Source organism: Hippichthys cyanospilos, chromosome 12 (genome assembly GCF_059441005.1).
Source record: "Hippichthys cyanospilos isolate Australia breed blue-spotted pipefish chromosome 12, RoL_Hcya_1.0, whole genome shotgun sequence".
NCBI classification, from domain to species: Eukaryota; Metazoa; Chordata; class Actinopteri; order Syngnathiformes; family Syngnathidae; genus Hippichthys; species Hippichthys cyanospilos.
In genome coordinates this window covers 5,273,822-5,290,609 of record NC_142380.1, presented here as the reverse complement: position 1 = coordinate 5,290,609, position 16,788 = coordinate 5,273,822, and the positions used below count along the sequence as shown (strand labels likewise).

The following is a 16,788-nucleotide window of genomic DNA, read 5'->3' as shown; positions in this document are numbered from 1 at the left end:
TCAATGTGACAAACAAGATTAAATTTAAGAACGGGACGAGCAGCAAAAACATGAACAACCTGATCGACATGATGAATGTGATGACCCGGACGAACAAGACAACAAACGGGACCTTTCCTCTCAACAGGAAGCGACACGCACGCGCATGAGAGCAACTCATCAAAGTGACACATATCCAGCTCGACGATCCCATCAAAATGCAGAATGTGTGTGTTTTTGTGTGTATGCGACGGGGCCTACCGGCCTGACACACACTTTGCTCAGACAAACACACTCAACCAAACACACACACAGACACTTACTCACATTTAGTCATGCTTGCACACATAAATTCTGCTCCCACAAGCCCCGACAACACGCTCACGCCCTACCTGGTTGTCGTGGCAACGCCCCTCCCTGAGTCCTGAGTACGCACACATGCACACTGGTAATAGGCGTGGTGGCTTTGAGGGGGAAACACGTCAGTAGCGCCCTCTAGCGGATAGATCCAGATTTTTTGAGTCGGTGTTTTAAGTGATTAATCCGGTGTTTCCCAACTAGCGGGACGGCCCCCCTGGAGGGGCGCGGATGACCCAAAGAAAAAGGCTTCGTTTTTGTCATGTGAAGTTTAATTGCAATAAAATACGAATTTTTATCTTTTTTTTTTAGGTTTCAGGCACTTTGATGCACTTCGTTATTTTTTTCTGTTTTAGACTACGATGTAACTTGTATGAACGCTGTAAAAAATTATTAACAGTTGTCGGAAAGTTGATTTACGTTGCTTTTTTTCTTTTGTTAATGTTAAAAAGGATACTGGTTTTTGTTTACTTGACAGTACTTGACCGTCACCCTCTACAGACTGCTACGAGTACTGCAGGAACTCGCCTCGAGTCTTATGAAGTCACAAAAATATATTTCAACAAACGTTTTAAATTCTAATGAAGCGATTGTTTATCTGATGCTGGTGACTGTCCTTGCGCGTCACCATAGTGGCGACCATGTTGCTACTTTGTTGCTACATAGACAAAAGCAAAACTGATGTAAACAAAGATATAAAAACTTTATTAAGCCAAAACATATGCACAAAAACATTCAAAATATTGAATTCTAAAATAATAACTCATGAGCTTCGAGGTCTATGTGCCCGTCGTATCTGAGATGATCACTCCAAACGTTTGGATTGTCTTTGCTGCTAGCCTAAGCTCTGTAGCCTAAGCTAACGTCAGCTTCCAGCTAAAGTTCACCTGCGCCAGCCACACTGACTTGTGAGTAAAGATGGCGCCAGAAGAGGTAGGAACAATTTAGACCAAAGAAGAAATACACGTTAAAACCATAAAATGCTCAGTAGTTCTTGTGAAATATAGAGGACGAGCAGCAGGAGGCGCTGTTGTTCAGTTGACGCTCAGCATGTTCCTGATGTGTTTGGGCGTGGCCTCGTCGTTCAGGTGTTTGGTGGTGTACCTGCAGGGGGTCAGAGGTCAACATGTTAGCCAATGGCAAGTGAGCGGCAAGTTGGGATGTGCGAGGTGTGACCTTAGAGCGTCCAGTAGACCTTCTACGCTGCTTGCCGGCTGCTCCCGAAGCACCCTAATGCATCCTTTCATCTGCACGTGACCAAAACACAATCTTTCTGTTTCTTGCACGCGGCCACATGCGCGAGATCTTACATCAATGTTGGAAGTTTTGACGAAGGCTCCGGCCGGGTGAACGTGGTCGTAGAGGATGATGACGCCCACCATCACGCGCAAACAAAACAGCAACGTTTCCTCACTGGTGAAACGACTTCTGTATTCTCTGTGTATCCACACGCACACTAAGTATTAATTTAAAAAAAAAGTGGTGAGGGGGGGCGGTGATGCATTGAGGAACTCACGGTGTTTCAAGCATGACTTTGCACACGCTGGCCATGGTGCTCAAACAGTCAGTGGTGTTGTCGACGGGAACCTCAGGATTCTGCATGATGAAAATCAGCGCCCCCCACAGGACAACATGGACATTACAACAATATGATGACGTCTATGTGGAGTCATTAAAGATACGAGATGTTAATATTAGGGATGGGATGAGACACAAATCCCACGAGATGAGATGACTTTAGCAACCAACTTTGATCAATTTTTGAGAAACATTTTTTTAACTTAAATTTAAACTGAGACAGCTTTCTCCCCTTATCATATAAATATATATATATATATATATATATATATATATATATATATATATATATATATATATTAATGCGGAAGCAACTAACATCGGAGACAAACTTGATGGTGGCGTCGCTGAGCGTCTTCAACATGGGCGTGGCGCTGGCGTAGAAGAGAGACATGCGATTGGCCAGCTCGTTGTTGACCTCCGTGTCCGCGTCGCCCTGAAGGACAATCGCACTTGAACGCCCTGCAACGGGGCACGTGTACGGTGCGCGAGCGCGCTTCTTACGCAGACGTTGTTGATGCGCATGCGGCTGATTGTGCGTCTGTAGTAACTGAAGTCGTTCTGAATGGCCGGGATGGTCATCTGTAACGTGATGAGGAACATCAAGAATACGAACACGTCAGGGAGATGGGAAGGACATGAAGACGATGTGAGAGGACGCCCGAGGCGGCGACCTTGAGCTCGTCGAATCTTAACGTGAAGTGCAGGATGAGCGCGAACTGCCTGGCGAGCGCCTGTTTGTTCTCCAGTTGCTGAGTGGGCGGGGCTTCGGGACCGGTCAGGATGGACAGCAGGCAGCGCAGACTCTGCTCTGATTAGAGAAAACGCAAAATGACACACGCTCATAAAAATGCAGGTGTGAATGAATAAATGAGTCAAGAAAACGAGTGAAGTGAAGTGAGTGAGTGAGTGAGTGAGTGAGTGAGTGAGTGAGTGAGTGAGTGAGTGAGTGAGTGAGTGAGTGAGTGAGAGTGAGTAACAAATGGCAAAATGGTGCTATGTGTGTACAAAGGCATGAGTGACCCAATGAAGTGGTGTGAATGAATGAGGGAATGACGACTAGATGAATGAGTGAATTCATATGCAAACAAATGAATGGCAATGGACAAATTCCTGAGTGAATGAGTGAACAACAGAGGGAGAGTGAGTGAGTGAGTAACAAATGGCAAAATGATACTATGTGTGTACAAAGGCATGAGTGACCCAATGAATTGGTGTGGATGAATGAGGGAATGACGACTAGATGAATGAGTGAATTCATATGCGAACTAATGAATGGCAATGGACAAATTCCTGAGGGAATGAGTGAACAACAGAGGGAATGAGTGAGTGAGTGAGTGAGTGAGTGAGTGAGTGAGTGAGTGAGTGAGTGAGTGAGTGAGTGAGTGAGTGAGTGAATATGACCATGAGTGAAAGACGGAGTAAGTAAGTGAAAAAGTGAGTATGGCTGAGTGAGTGAGTGAGTGAATAAGACAATGACCATGAGTGAAAGACTGAGTAAGTAAGTGAAAGTGAGTATGGCTGAGTGAGTGAGTGAGTGAGTGAGTGAGTGAACATGAGTGAGTGTGTGAATAAGAATGAGTGAATGAGTGAGAATGATTCAATGTGAGTAAATTCAAGCAAGAACTACCGAGAAAGAGGATGACTAAACAGGCATGAATGAATGAATGAATAAATTGAGGCAGTGTGTGACTGAATGGAAGCATTACCGAGCTTGTGGGAGAACTCGTAGAAGCGTTTCAGTTTGGTAACGAGGGGAAGAACGGCAGACCAGGCCTTCTCCTGAACGCCTTCTTCATTCGGACTCTGGATGGCCTACTCACACATGCACGCATGTATGCACGCACACACACACAAACACACAATTGACTCACACACACGCACACGCTGCAAATCCACAGGGGGTGCGGGTTTACCAGTCGGATCTCCTCTCCGGCTCCCGTGTAGGCCTGCAGCTCATCCAGGATGACCTGAGCCTCCGTCAGCACCTTGTTCACCTTCTCCCAAACCTCCTTTTCTGATGACGACGCCTCTGCGTCTATGCGTCCACACCACACACTATGCTTGAGTGTGTTTGTGCAAGTGTGTGGGCGCATGTACAGTATGTGCGTGTGTCTTACTCTCAAAGTCCAAGAAGAAGTTTCCAGCGTTGTTGTCGATGTCTCTGCTCAGCACTTTGATCAAGTTCCCCATTCTCGCACATACGAAACCTTGCAAAGCATTCAGGAAAATTATTAGACATAAGTACATAGGGTATTCATATTTTGACTTGATTTTTTTCATTTCATTGCATTATATGAGTGGTAAGGTTCAAGTGAAGGATTTTTCATTGCTAAATTGACTAAATAAAATATGGCATTAAAAAAACATCTTTTTTGGGAGAATAAGTGAGATGAACGAGTTTTGCACCAAAGTGACTTACGATTGGTGCGTTGCACACACAGAATGACTGAAGTGCAACATTGACAGAACAATTTTAAGTGAGTGGAGTGCAACGAGTGAAAGAGGAAGTGATGACGTGTGAGCTACATTTGAATGAAAGGAAGTGAAGCTCACTGATGTCAGGTCAGGTGCTTGGTCTGCATCAAGGATTCACATCTCTGCAGTCTTACAAACATATATCCTTCTGAGACACAACCAATTAATTTGTGTCCATGTTTTGTCTCAACAAGACAGCAAAGCTGGTTGCATGCCAAAGAGACATCATTGAGAGGCCAGGGTGTCCTCTACTGAGCACACCAGGACTTAGTAGGGTAGCTTTAATGAGTAGAGCAAAAATAAATGTCCACTAGAAGTGCATTTAAATGAATAGCTGGGTCTCTCTTTTTTTAAACATCAATCAAGCACTTTTGCAGGGATTGGGGGGTGCAAAAAGAAAAAAACGTATAATTTGAATAAATAATTATGTCATGCATTATGTAAATATATCACTGGACCACATTATAGTCTGTTTATGTGCTTACTTTCTTTAACTGTGCAGCCTGCAAGAAGGTTGCCATTGCACATGACAACCTTACATGATTAAATAAACCGCTCAAAAATCAAATTATTATTGTCAATCTACAATAACATGTTGTTTGCAGAAACAAACTAGAATTTTCAGGACTCCATGATGTACTAATCTAATTGTTGCATGCTGTATCTACGTTGAAGTTTGCATATCTCTATGCCATATGATAAAATGGCTTGTAACATTTAAAAATGTTTTTTTGTGTGTTTAAGAGGATTAATAATACATTAGGATAATATATAATTGATTATTACGCTAAACAGAAAGCAACAATGCAAAGTGGACAAGACAAAATTTCACTCAATAGGTAATTACAATTGGGGAACGTAAACATGTTGGTTTTGGTAAAAAGCTGGGGTCCCTAATAAACTGGTGGCCGAGATTTGATGTTGTTTGGCGGTAACCGGAAGTGTTCGTCTGCATTCACGTTGCTGATGGAACCGATCCTAACTGTTTGCTTCCTCTGCAAATCGCAACTTTCGGAGCACAAAGGGCGAAAACTCCACTCGAAAGTCGGCTGTCGAGTCTCGACATGACCCGACGAGTCGCAACCGGCGCGACCCACCCAGACCCAGAGCCAGACCCGCAGAGAAGCACAGCAAAACCCCGTCCCCACGAAATAGCCGCGGTGCTCACCTTCGCCGATCGAGGCGGATGGGTGCGGGTTCGAAAGCTTGGCGTTGGCGGGTCCAGGTGATCCTACATGCCGACAACCCGGAAGTGGGCAATTCGGGGCTGCGTTCACTATAAAAGGAAACGTTTCCTGAACGAGCGACCAATCGGCGGACGCCGGGGACCCGCTACGTCAGCGGAACGTGAACGCCTCATCAATGTCATCAGAAGGCAACACGACGAAAGGAACTTGAACGCAACACGACGGGAAAGCCGACGTAGCATCATGGAACGGACCCCGAAACAACCACAACTAACGAGAAAAGCACTTTGACTTATTTTATCTTTTATTTTTCTGAAATGACACGGAAAAGTTAGTGAAATTTATCATATCGTGTGAGCAGAAGCAGCCACAGCCGCAGCATCTCGGCGACCGTTATTAGTGACAATTTTACAAGTGCTGCAGTAATGAAGTTTGCTTGCATCCATCACTCTGCTCCCCCCTGCTGGGGAAAAACTAAAATTACACTCTAAAACTTCAACGTAATTTCGTACATTTAGATGACGCTGAATGCGTTCAAATTGCATTAAATGAGGTAATGAAATGACGGAAACTGAAATTTTCATGAAGTAATTGGAAATTACCCAAACCTGATAAAATGTACATAGGCCTACGTAAAGTATAAATAGTGGAAGTCTCTCAAGAAACAAGGGCGAACTATAAATCACATGTCCCATGAAGCTCTCATATCGATCCCGAAAGTACTATGATAATTGTGTGCTCTTGTGGTAAATTTGACCTGGTTATGCAGCACGATCAAAATATGTTTCCGTGAATCTTGGACACTTTTTTTGTTATAAACAACAAACGGACTTATATATAATACGTATGTAATAACAACGCTACTTACTTGGAAGGAGCAAAACGTGAGGCCACTGGCGGACATCTTAGGTTGCCACCTCCTCAGCGCACTTAACTTAAATATATCGATTTCTCTGATAATGGCTTCTCAAATGGCGCCAGTGCCTTCCTCCCAAGAAGAGCTGCTGATACTAAAAACCCAAGTGTTCCTATGTGACTGCATTATCATTATTGAGGAAAATCACTTTTGCCAAACATTGATGCAGTTGTTGCAAGTAGGGACTAAGCCAGCGAAAATTCCATGTTATGCACTTGAAATTCATTTAATGATGTCTCTTCAATTACTTTTGCGTGAGTGGCTTCAAACAACCATACTATACAGTACTATACTATACTATACTATACTATACTATACTATACTATACTATACTATACTATACTATACTATACTGTGGACTGTGTTGCCTCATGTATATGGTACATATTTGCGGAAGGATAATACTAATCTACACGTGTAACTGCCTTGTGCACCATGCATGTGCAACTGCCTACGATGCTTAACATACACAACAGGATTCTGTAACGTGTTGCATTTTTGCACCAAGTGCCCTTTTGTGTCCTTCCTGCATCTGTGCTGCAGCCCCAGAGGCCCCGCCCCCTCTCCTCGCCCCGCCTGCGCTTCCTGCTGCAGCATTGACGTCCCCTCCCCTTTTTTTATTCCACGTCATCAACACCTTTGATGCCCCCTAAAGCCGCTGACCCCGCCTCTACGAACCCCCACCACGCTCTCCGCCAAAAATCCCCCCCCACACACACACACACCACCTAAACAGCCCCGCCCTTACGTGCTAAATACAAATCCACATTAGCCGATTGTCTCCATGGTAACAGTGACATCACACCGCGAAAAACTGCGGCGGGGGTACAGTGTTGAATGGTTACCAACAGAGGGAGACATAAATATATAAAAAAAAAAAAGCTTTACTAGCCAAAAAGAACAACAACAAAAAACAAGATCGAAAGAAAATGTTGAAATGAAAAAAAAGGTCACACATCATAAACATAATCCTCATCAAATTCTAACGCATGCCTGTGGTGCTTGCATGTTGTAAGTGTGTTTGTTTGTTTCTAAAAATAGAATTGGGCGATGTAGGCCTGGTTCCTCCCTGCTGAAAGTTGGAAAGTTTGTTTTTCGACCTTACAAGGAATTGTAAGGGAGGAGGCCTACGACTGCACTTACACAGTTACACAGTACACACCCTCACCTTAACAATTCTGGCAAATGTGCCAGAAGACTTTAGAAATGCTTGTGAACATGCTAAGGAATTGAAGCAATGCTAATGAATGGGCCAGTTGAAGTAATTGTAAAAAAAATGCTAACAATGTTCTAACATAATCATCAATAAATGTGAAAAATGCTAACAAATTAGCAGTGCTAGTGTGTATGCTAAAACACATTGGTAATGCTATTGGAAAGTATATTAAAATTGTAGTAAGCAGTAACAATTCTAAAACACACATAAGCAATGCTAATTAGCATGATAACAATGTACAAAAATATATGCAATTGAACACGCAAAATCAAGTCTCAAAAATGCCAACCGACTTGTGACATGTGACAACGTGTTTCGTGTGTGTTGCAAGAAAGTGTTGTTTTGTATGTGCTAAACGTTTGTTAGGGTCTGTTTGTGTGAAACTGTGTTTGTGTGTGATTTATGTGCTCATATTTTTGTTTGTGTGCATGTTGTAGCTTTTTTGTGTGTTTTGTTCATGTGTACTATGTGGAGATAACAACTCTGTTAATCATTCGGGAAATGCATTTTTATAAACATTTACGGTATTTTGTGCCATGCCTGTGCAAACATTTAACAGTATTGTGTATTTGTTTAAATTGTGTATTAAATGGATTATAGAAAATACAAACTGACAAACCATTCCACTTAGTGAGAAATCCAGTTACTATTTTCCATTTTACCGCTGGCCGCCATTTCACGACGTGTATGTGAGAGCGAGTTGAACAAAGCTCTAGTGTCCCTGCGTGTGACGCGCACACACGCACACAGTCATACAAAGTGGAAGTGTGGACACACAACGTTAACATTTTGATTGACTTTTGATTTCCATAAGTCAACATGGAAAATTCATGCGTGTGCTCGCGCGTGCACGTGTGAGTTTTCTAGGGAGGACTTAGTCATTCTCATAGAGGAAAAAAAAGGCGAAAAACATAAAACCCCTCTACACCAAATTGATAAGTGTACATTTATTAATCGTGTTTATATTTCACAAAAAAGCAATTCTATCGCTAATCGACAGAAGGCATGCGTCTGTTGCCACCCAATGGCCGTAAGCTGTATTACACCGTTTAAAAAATAACCTAATTTCAAGGATTCCTTAACCAATAGTTAAATATTACTACCAAATATTGAAGCAGACTCACTTTGGCACAAACGTACCGCAAATGTCACATGAAAAATTGAAAGGTAATAGAAAGGAAACGTTTATTGAGACGTACGGTTTATATATATCAAAGATTAAAAACATTTTTTTGCATGATTGTTGCAATTCACTCGAGTCCAGATACCGATTTGTCTGTCGAGGCCAGAAAGAAGCAGCAAAGCTCGCGTCGAAACGAAACTGCCGTGCACGCGCTTGTGTAATGAAACAAATTCTTATTGCTAATGAGGTCGACGTCCATCAACTACTAAAAGCAGCCAGCAGGTGGAGACAAAGTCTTGAAAACCATTTAATCTCCGTTAATGAGATTTTATCAAGTTTATTTTTATGCGAAGAACGGACAACATATAGAAATTTTCAACATAAATGTGTGATAGATGTATCAAATTCTCAAAACATACCAAGAAGGTAACAAGGATATAAAAATTATAAACGTACTTTCACCACTTTTCTTTATACATGTAACGCTTCACATCGACGATTCCTTTGTCAATAAACAGAACAAAGAATAAAAACAAAAATATATACAGATAATTGGAACAGCCATACCAGGAAAATATACAAATGACAGATTTTGATTAAAGAAATTAGAGTAGATGTCGACTTGGTTTCAACTGGAAAATACTTTCTTATCATCAAGACGTCATGAGCGTACCCAGTTATCTCCAGCACCTCGCCACCCACACTTTTTTTTTCGTTTTTATATATAAAAAAGGTTTCCCGCCAAGTTGCACCTGAAAAATACTTCACTCTTCAAATAATGAGCAACATCGAACTGCAGAAATTTGCAAGACCAATTATATATTCATCAAAGGTGATTGTATTGTTGTTGGGATCACGTCAAGAACATACAAGAGAATAAACAACTCCAGCGATTTGAATAAAGATGCGTTGCACATAAATGTGAAATTTAGAGATGTACTTTCAATTTTAAAAACAGCTTCAGATTGAAATGCAACTGTAGGGAATGGTAACTTCAACAACCGTAGTTGAACCAGTCAAAAAATTTGGACTGTAGGTCCTACTGACTTTGAAAAGTTTCAAGCAAAGTTTTCAACAAGCTTCAATTTATTATGTTTGGACAAAAATGCAGAGAATACAGGTATTGCTCACATTTCTAGACAGGACTGAACTTATTTGAGAATTTTTATCTTCGAGAGCCCTCAATTGCTGATTCCTCACTTAGTGTGTTTGTTTGTCTGTCATTGTTGGTGTGTAGACGCGAAGTTGAGTAGGAAGGCAGCAAGTACCTGAAGGAGCACAATAAGCCCCTCCCCCACCTGCACCCCCCCCCATGAGGACTTAAAAAGAAAACACCTCCTCCCATTGTCATGTGTGCTTTTCTTATGCTAACAAAGCACCACACATATGCATGCACACACACACACATTTGTTGTATGCGCGCATTTCAGTTGTAACAGGAAGTGTTTGACCCCGCATGCCCAATTAAAAACTTGTTTTAATTTCACAATGTTTATTGGAATTGGTAAAAAGATATGAAGGACATCAAAGCATAAAGTGCTGTTGTGAAGGAGGGAACAATCAAGACATCCTGAAGGAAAATGAAACTTGGTTTGAGCAAGAGGTCTTGGAGTGGGAATGTGGACAACTAGGAATGAGGAGGACGTTCAAGGAGCAATGATGACGTCGTCTTACAAAAAAAGGAACAAAAGGATGTCACTGAGTTGGATGCAGATAGATGTTCGATACAAGGAAGAACAATGAAGCGATCCCCAAAGTAACATGGATGCTTTGAAAGAACAAGCAGGAATCCTTGGAATGAAAAGGAGATGTTGAAAAAAAACAGAAAAATGTGAGACAATCTGAACAACATTCAAGAGGTTTTGAAGGCCAAGTGGACTGCTGAGGGAACAATGAGAAGGTGTTGAAGATGATCAAATTGAGGGGCAAGAATGAACAAGGCGGAGGTGTTGAAAAGGGAGGTGTTAGGGGGTCTTTAATCTTCGACTTTAGAAGTACATTTTGGGAGCAAGAACAAGCTCTGGAGAAGGAATCAAGATGATGTCTTGGAGTAGTAAACAAGCAACGTTGAGCATAGGAAGAAATTGATTGCCCCAAAAGAGGTGTTTAAAAGGAGATCTTGGAGGAGATTTGGGGGTCAAGAATGAACTGGGGAATGTATAGAAGGAAGGAGGGCTTCTTAAGGGTGGCTAAATTGTCGTGTTTGTTGCGCTGAAGGTGATCCGGAGGAATGCGGCGCCTCTGGCTTGAGCTGCTTTTTCATTTACGGCAAACAGGAAGTGACCGGACGAGAGAAGAAATCAACAATGTTTGTCAACTTGAAATGAAGGCGGTTCTGGAGGTCAGTTACTGTCTTTATGAATGGACATTTTTAGTCATTCAATTAGATGCATCGAATTTGCTCGCTTCAAACTTGGGAAAGTTTACAGGAATCATTTTTGGATTTTCCAAAATAGTATACCTTATAAAATTATCATATTATGACTAAAACGAATTCAGCAAAATCCAGATGGGATTTTCAATATGCTGCCATTAGGATAACTTTATTAGGGCCTATCTACATGCTTGTTTTCAAAACAGAAGAGGCAAGCGACAAAGAATATTCTTTCTTTCTTGCAAAAGTGACTTGTTAAAGTGTTCATAGCAAACCAGGTGGCAGCGTGACTTGCGTGTCCACACGTGCATGTACTGACTTGCGGCCATCTTGGCAGGGGCGCTTGCTCACCTGGAGAGTGGAAAGACAAATGTGTAATAGCAAAAGTAGCAAAATATTCGATAACTTTAGCAAGTACCAGTCAACTGGTACTTGGTAAAGTATCAGGCTGCTTGTCGACTGCAAAGTGCATAAGAAACAATGAAAATGTACCTGAATAATTGTTGACAAAAAAAAAAACAGTTCAGACAGACTTATCACACGCCGTGTATTTGAAAATTCAACACAAGTTTTTAAAAATTCACGTCGTGACATTTAGCCACCTCTAGAGGCAGTCAGTTCAAAGATTACACTTTGACCAATACAAAACAAATACTTAATGTTGTGACGTTCAGTTTGACCCAATATGTAACCATTCTCTTAAGTATGTGCTTGTGTTAGTTATAGTGATTGTTTTATTGTTTTTTCTTCCAAAATTAGATACCAACTTTTGGAAACGTGCATAAAACATTTAAAAATGCATTTATTTCTTTGAGGAAGGAGGGGGGGGGGGGTGACTGTGTACGTGTATGGGCGGGAAACAGGACCGAGCGCTCGTCAGTGAAACCCGACGCTCGTCCGCAGTTACTATCCGCAGCCGCGCTTTACGACGCACCGACGTCATCGGCGTTTGAAATGCCTGACGGCGAGGGCAGCCAATCAGCGCTCGTTCAAGGCCCAACTTGCCTCGGCGTCGAGCACACAGCCAGGCTGCGAGCCTCGAGTGTGAGACCCATCCCCCCCAAAACTCCTGCGCCTAATGGCGGCCGCATCTGTCCTTCTCATGTTCCGCTTGTAAAAGCCATGTGTACTAAAGTCGGTAAGGACTAATCCATGTTGTGTTTCATAAGAATGTTCACGAGCACACGATTTTTTTTTGGGGGGGGGGGGGCACTTGTCACGTCGCATGTGTTGTGTCGCACTTTGCCCGTTTTTTGTATTGAACAAAAGGAGGAAACGAGGCCACGCGGTCGCTCGCCTCATTCACGTTCTGCTTGTCTTTGGGTTTTGTTTGGAGCGGTTCTAACGACGCGCCGCCACTATTGCGGCCGTCGAACGTTGACGTCGCGTGGAAAATGAGAGGAAAGAGAAGAGGAACAAGTGCGCCATTCAGAGACGACGAGCGACAGCCTCGGAGCCTTAAGATGGCTGCCGGCCGATCAAGGGGAGGGGCGAGCGGAGAGCTCAAATGGCGGCCGTGGCGCTTCACTTACTTTGGGGTCTCGAAGACGTTTTTCTCGCGTGTTGCCACCGGGTGGCGGCACGTGAGGACACGGCGCGACATACAAAAGCCTTGACCGTCGTCAAACTTGGCGGACAAGTTGACATTTTGCCGAAATCTTTGCCCTCCGTCGGAGTGGGCGGGACGATGGGCCCTAGGTCGCCGTTTCATTGGTCCAGACTAGCATCAATCAATCAAATGCCGCCATTCGTCATCCTCGTGGAAGCTATCGGACATATTAAGTGCGTAACTCAAGGCAGGCGGGATCGTTTCGCTACCCCGCTAGAGCTGAGTACCATTTTGTGCAATTGTGCCGATCTCAATGACGTTTTCGGGAAAAGAAAACGCCGAGTATCCGCGCGGGTGGGAGGGGGCGTGGCCTCGGGCATTGGTAATTTGACCCCTTACGCGAACGGAGAAGCCCTCTCGGTGTAAGGGCAGCCAATCAGCTAAAGCCAAGCTGCGGTGAACCCGCCTACTAAGCTATATTAACCACTCGGCCGCCAGCTTGCTCGGCCATTGGCACAATAACACTCTGAGCGCCGTCACCCAGGAATTACTTTTGTTCATCTTCTTGCTCGCCAGCTTTCTTTTACTCACCCGAAACAATGGCAGACGCCAAAGTTGACTCTGTGTCGGACATCTCAGCCAAGGTAAGACGACAAGTGATTTCTTGTCACGGTGCGTGTGCTGCTCACTAAGCCGTTCACCTCCACAAAGCTGCGCGGGATCCTCGCCGTAGTTTATAATGATTATTTCACTAGTATCGTTTTATTACTTGAAAAAAAAAAGCTTTCGTCGCGTGTGCGCTCGTAAGGCACCCGAAGAAACGTGCACCGAAAGGTTTTGCGAGCATCTCGGCAGCTTCCAGATGTCACTCCAATGACGCCTGCTCAGCCTCATTGTCTGCCTGCGAGCCGAGCCGCCTTTGTTTATACAAGTGGCTCGGTTCCGCTCTCAGAAGAACCGGCGGACGAGCGATCCGCACCGGGGTCCGAGCGAGGAGCCCCCCCCCGGCCTCGCTCGCGTTAATTCGGTCAGGGAAAATGTTGTCGCCGATAGCCGAGCGGCTCTGCGTGTTCTCTGGCGGTTCCGGTTCCGAAAGTTGCTTTGAATGAGGGTTATCGACCCGCTGTGTTTGTTGACGGTTTTGGCGCTCGCTCGCTGCCGCCGCTTCTTGGCGCATCTATGTCTCCCCGGGAAGATTTACACCGAATTATGTATTAAAAAAAAATCTTAATTTTCCGTTTTTAGAGGTCGGTAATGCGGTGCACTCACGTACGTGCGCGTGCGTGCTTGCGCGGAGGTGTGATGCGTCGTGCGCGCGCTTTGTGTTGGATTCACAACCTGCTCAAGTTGAGCCATGCGTGCACGCGCGCGTACGAGCGCAACGATGAAGGAAACTTGACTGGTAAAAAATATAAAACAAAAAAAAATGTTAGGCGTTTAAGAGCTAATCGGATTACGTGCCGGAAATGAATCAACGAACACCAAAATCGAGTTGAGGATGATTAATTTTTATGATTCCGATCGAGAAACGAGCGGGAGTTTTCCGGTGTGATGTCGGCCATGTGTCTTCTATTGTCCTCCGTTACACGCTCGCCCCCCCACTCCCCCAAAAAAGTCACCCCTCCCCCTCGGCGCCTCTTGAGCTGATTTTTCTCTAGCGCGTTGCATTGTGGGTAATGCAGTGCGTCTCCCGGGCGTGTCGGGTGACATATGGCGGCTGAGGCACTACAATACCCACAATGCCCGGTGGCCCGCCGGCAAAGTATCCGATTACGAGACACTAAGAGGGTGGGGGACTAAGTGGAGGCAATGCTCCCAGCATGCACTCCTCCTCCCGCTAGACAACAGGAAGCTTTAGATTTGTCAGTACCACTACCACAATTTTTTCTTTTTTTTTTTCCTTTTAGGAACTAAAGGAGAAGAAGCTTGCAGAGGAGAAAGAGAACGGCAAAGATGCTGCCACCAATGGAAAGGTGACACGATCTGCTTGCACATACGAATCGAGGTTTCACTTTCTTTATAAAAAAAAAAAAGAGGGAAAAAGAGGAGGAATACAAAACATCCTATCTGCATGTTTCATATAGGAGGTTTGAGAATATGAAGTCCTCTATCACTATTATATGTTAAAGCGCAAAATCAATAGTAAAGGTATGTTTTTTGGCCATTGCAAAGCTCTCAAAGGTGTGACACCAATGTCATCAAGGGAAAAAGGTGTTATAAAGAAATATAAACATTTAATGATCCAAAAAACTGAAACAAAACTTTCTCCACCAATGAAAATATCTCAACTGTCTACTTAATATTTTTATAGTTTTGGTTTGAATCATTGCGATGTTAGCAGAGCATTATTTATGTCCAAATGACCCCCACCCCTCACGTCTAAGACACCAAGAGGATTATTTTTTCTTTTTAAATTCAGGGTTTAAAAAAAAAAATGCTCCCCCCTCTTAAACATCGTTTCTAGGCACTGAACTGCCATCAGAGGGCGCCAGAGTACTTTTTTATTTTACACAACTTTGCCTAAGCACAAAAACCTGACTAGTTATTTAGCTATTCACATAGTCGCCTGAAATTGTAGATCGGTTTATTATAATGCAGGTATTTAATAACAATTGATTTCTGTGCTAAATGACAAGTAAAGGTACAAAAGCATGCTTAAACATATAAGTTTTTATCCGAAGGAGAACGAGGAGAACGGCGAGCCAGAGATCGACGACGAGGAAGACGATGATGTGGACGAAGAGGATGAGGAGGATGACGGAGAAGGTGCCCGAGACTCTTCCCTGAGGTTCTCCTCCCTCACAATGCAACTGCTGACAGTCAGGGCTGTTGTCGCGTAGGTGACGAGGAAGACGAGGATGAGGACGAGGACGAGCTGGAGGGAGGCACGAAGCGGGCGGCCGAGGATGACGAAGACGACGACGAGGTGACTTTTCATTTTAGAGCGCAAAATGGGGAGATGGAATAAAACTTGGCAATTGTTGGTTGGACTGCAAAAGGTCAGAAATTGGCACCGAAGAGAAAATGAGATTTGAAAAGCGTGCTTCCAAATTTCAAAAGCAGCCACAGTAACCATAAGGGAGTTGCCGCTTCAACTTAAAGAAATAAAACAAATGAATAAAGCTTGCGTTTGGTCAGTAAATGCATTTTTGTGGCCACCAGGACGACGTGGAGACCAAGAAGCAGAAAACCGACGACGACGATTGATGCGGCGGCCTCCCGCGGCGGCGGCGGCGATCCGCCGGGCCGCTTCCTGTGGTTGGGCTCAGGGGGCGGGGCCGGTGGAGCGCTCATCCAAATGAAATGAAACAAAACGAAAGAAAATGTGGTCATTAGCGAGTAGATTTCAACGCCTGCCGCCCGTCCGCCATCCTCACGCACAATCCGGCCTCAACGACAACAAAAATGATAACAGCGACTCCAGTGGGGAATTAGTTTGTATTTTTATTTACATTTTATATTTTTGTACATATTGTTGGGGAGGAGGCAAATCCTTGTGACACCCAAACTAAGTCCAAAATGTCTTTGGCCGTTGAACTCAGAGCATTCCAGTCAATTCCATTTAATGTATGTACTTGAGCTGTACCATAAAAGGTTTTTTTTTTTTTTTTTTTTTTTTTTTTTTTTTTTTTGTTCTGTTTTTTTTTTTTTTTTTTTGTTGCTTGCTTGCTCGCTTGCTTGGATGGAGGAAGGCCAAAGAAAAGAGCCTCTTTTGTTCTTTTCTTCTTTTTTTTGTTTTTGTTTTGGGTTGTTTTCTGGCCGCCTGTTTTGGTGTACGTGCGAAGTTTGTTGTTTGCCAATAAACCGGACTTTTATTTTGTGACTTCTACTTTACTCTTTGGCTTCTTGCTCTATTCTTGCCGGCTTCGTGACCTTTAGCCCAGTATTTCCCAACCTTTTTCAAGAGATCTACCTATTTATTTATTTTATTTTTTTTTAAGGAGTAAAACGTTTATATATTGTCTATAATTTGACAACTATTATTTTGGATGCAGAAATAGAATTCAAAACATTTCCCGCTAGATGTTGAC

At 43.5% G+C, this 16,788-nt stretch overlaps 2 protein-coding genes and 1 long non-coding RNA gene across 3 annotated transcripts; 1 reads left to right on the top strand and 2 right to left on the bottom strand.

Annotated features, from left to right (window-relative positions):
- Positions 1–1,020: 1,020 nt before the first annotated feature.
- On the bottom strand, positions 1,021–5,720 carry fam49ba (family with sequence similarity 49 member Ba). Its single transcript, XM_088429430.1, has 11 exons — positions 5,561–5,720; positions 4,035–4,124; positions 3,831–3,952; positions 3,624–3,729; positions 2,589–2,725; positions 2,419–2,496; positions 2,234–2,350; positions 1,853–1,932; positions 1,647–1,773; positions 1,513–1,583; positions 1,021–1,440 (listed from the first exon to the last, which is right to left on the bottom strand). Exons 2-11 carry the CDS (start codon positions 4,105–4,107, stop codon positions 1,371–1,373), a joined length of 981 nt encoding a protein of 326 aa, XP_088285556.1. The 5' UTR covers positions 4,108–4,124; positions 5,561–5,720; the 3' UTR covers positions 1,021–1,370.
- Positions 5,721–9,155: 3,435 nt separating this feature from the next.
- Positions 9,156–13,118, bottom strand: LOC148414516 (uncharacterized). Its single transcript, XR_015867501.1, has 2 exons — positions 12,741–13,118; positions 9,156–11,559 (listed from the first exon to the last, which is right to left on the bottom strand). It is a non-coding gene; the product is annotated as an uncharacterized LOC148414516 (long non-coding RNA).
- A 115-nt stretch (positions 13,119–13,233) lies between these two features.
- Positions 13,234–16,580, top strand: ptmab (prothymosin alpha b). The gene is made up of 5 exons (XM_088430202.1): positions 13,234–13,401; positions 14,665–14,730; positions 15,439–15,523; positions 15,598–15,683; positions 15,920–16,580. The coding sequence occupies exons 1-5, from the start codon at positions 13,357–13,359 to the stop codon at positions 15,962–15,964; spliced, it is 327 nt and encodes a 108-aa protein (XP_088286328.1). The 5' UTR covers positions 13,234–13,356; the 3' UTR covers positions 15,965–16,580.
- Positions 16,581–16,788: the final 208 nt, after the last annotated feature.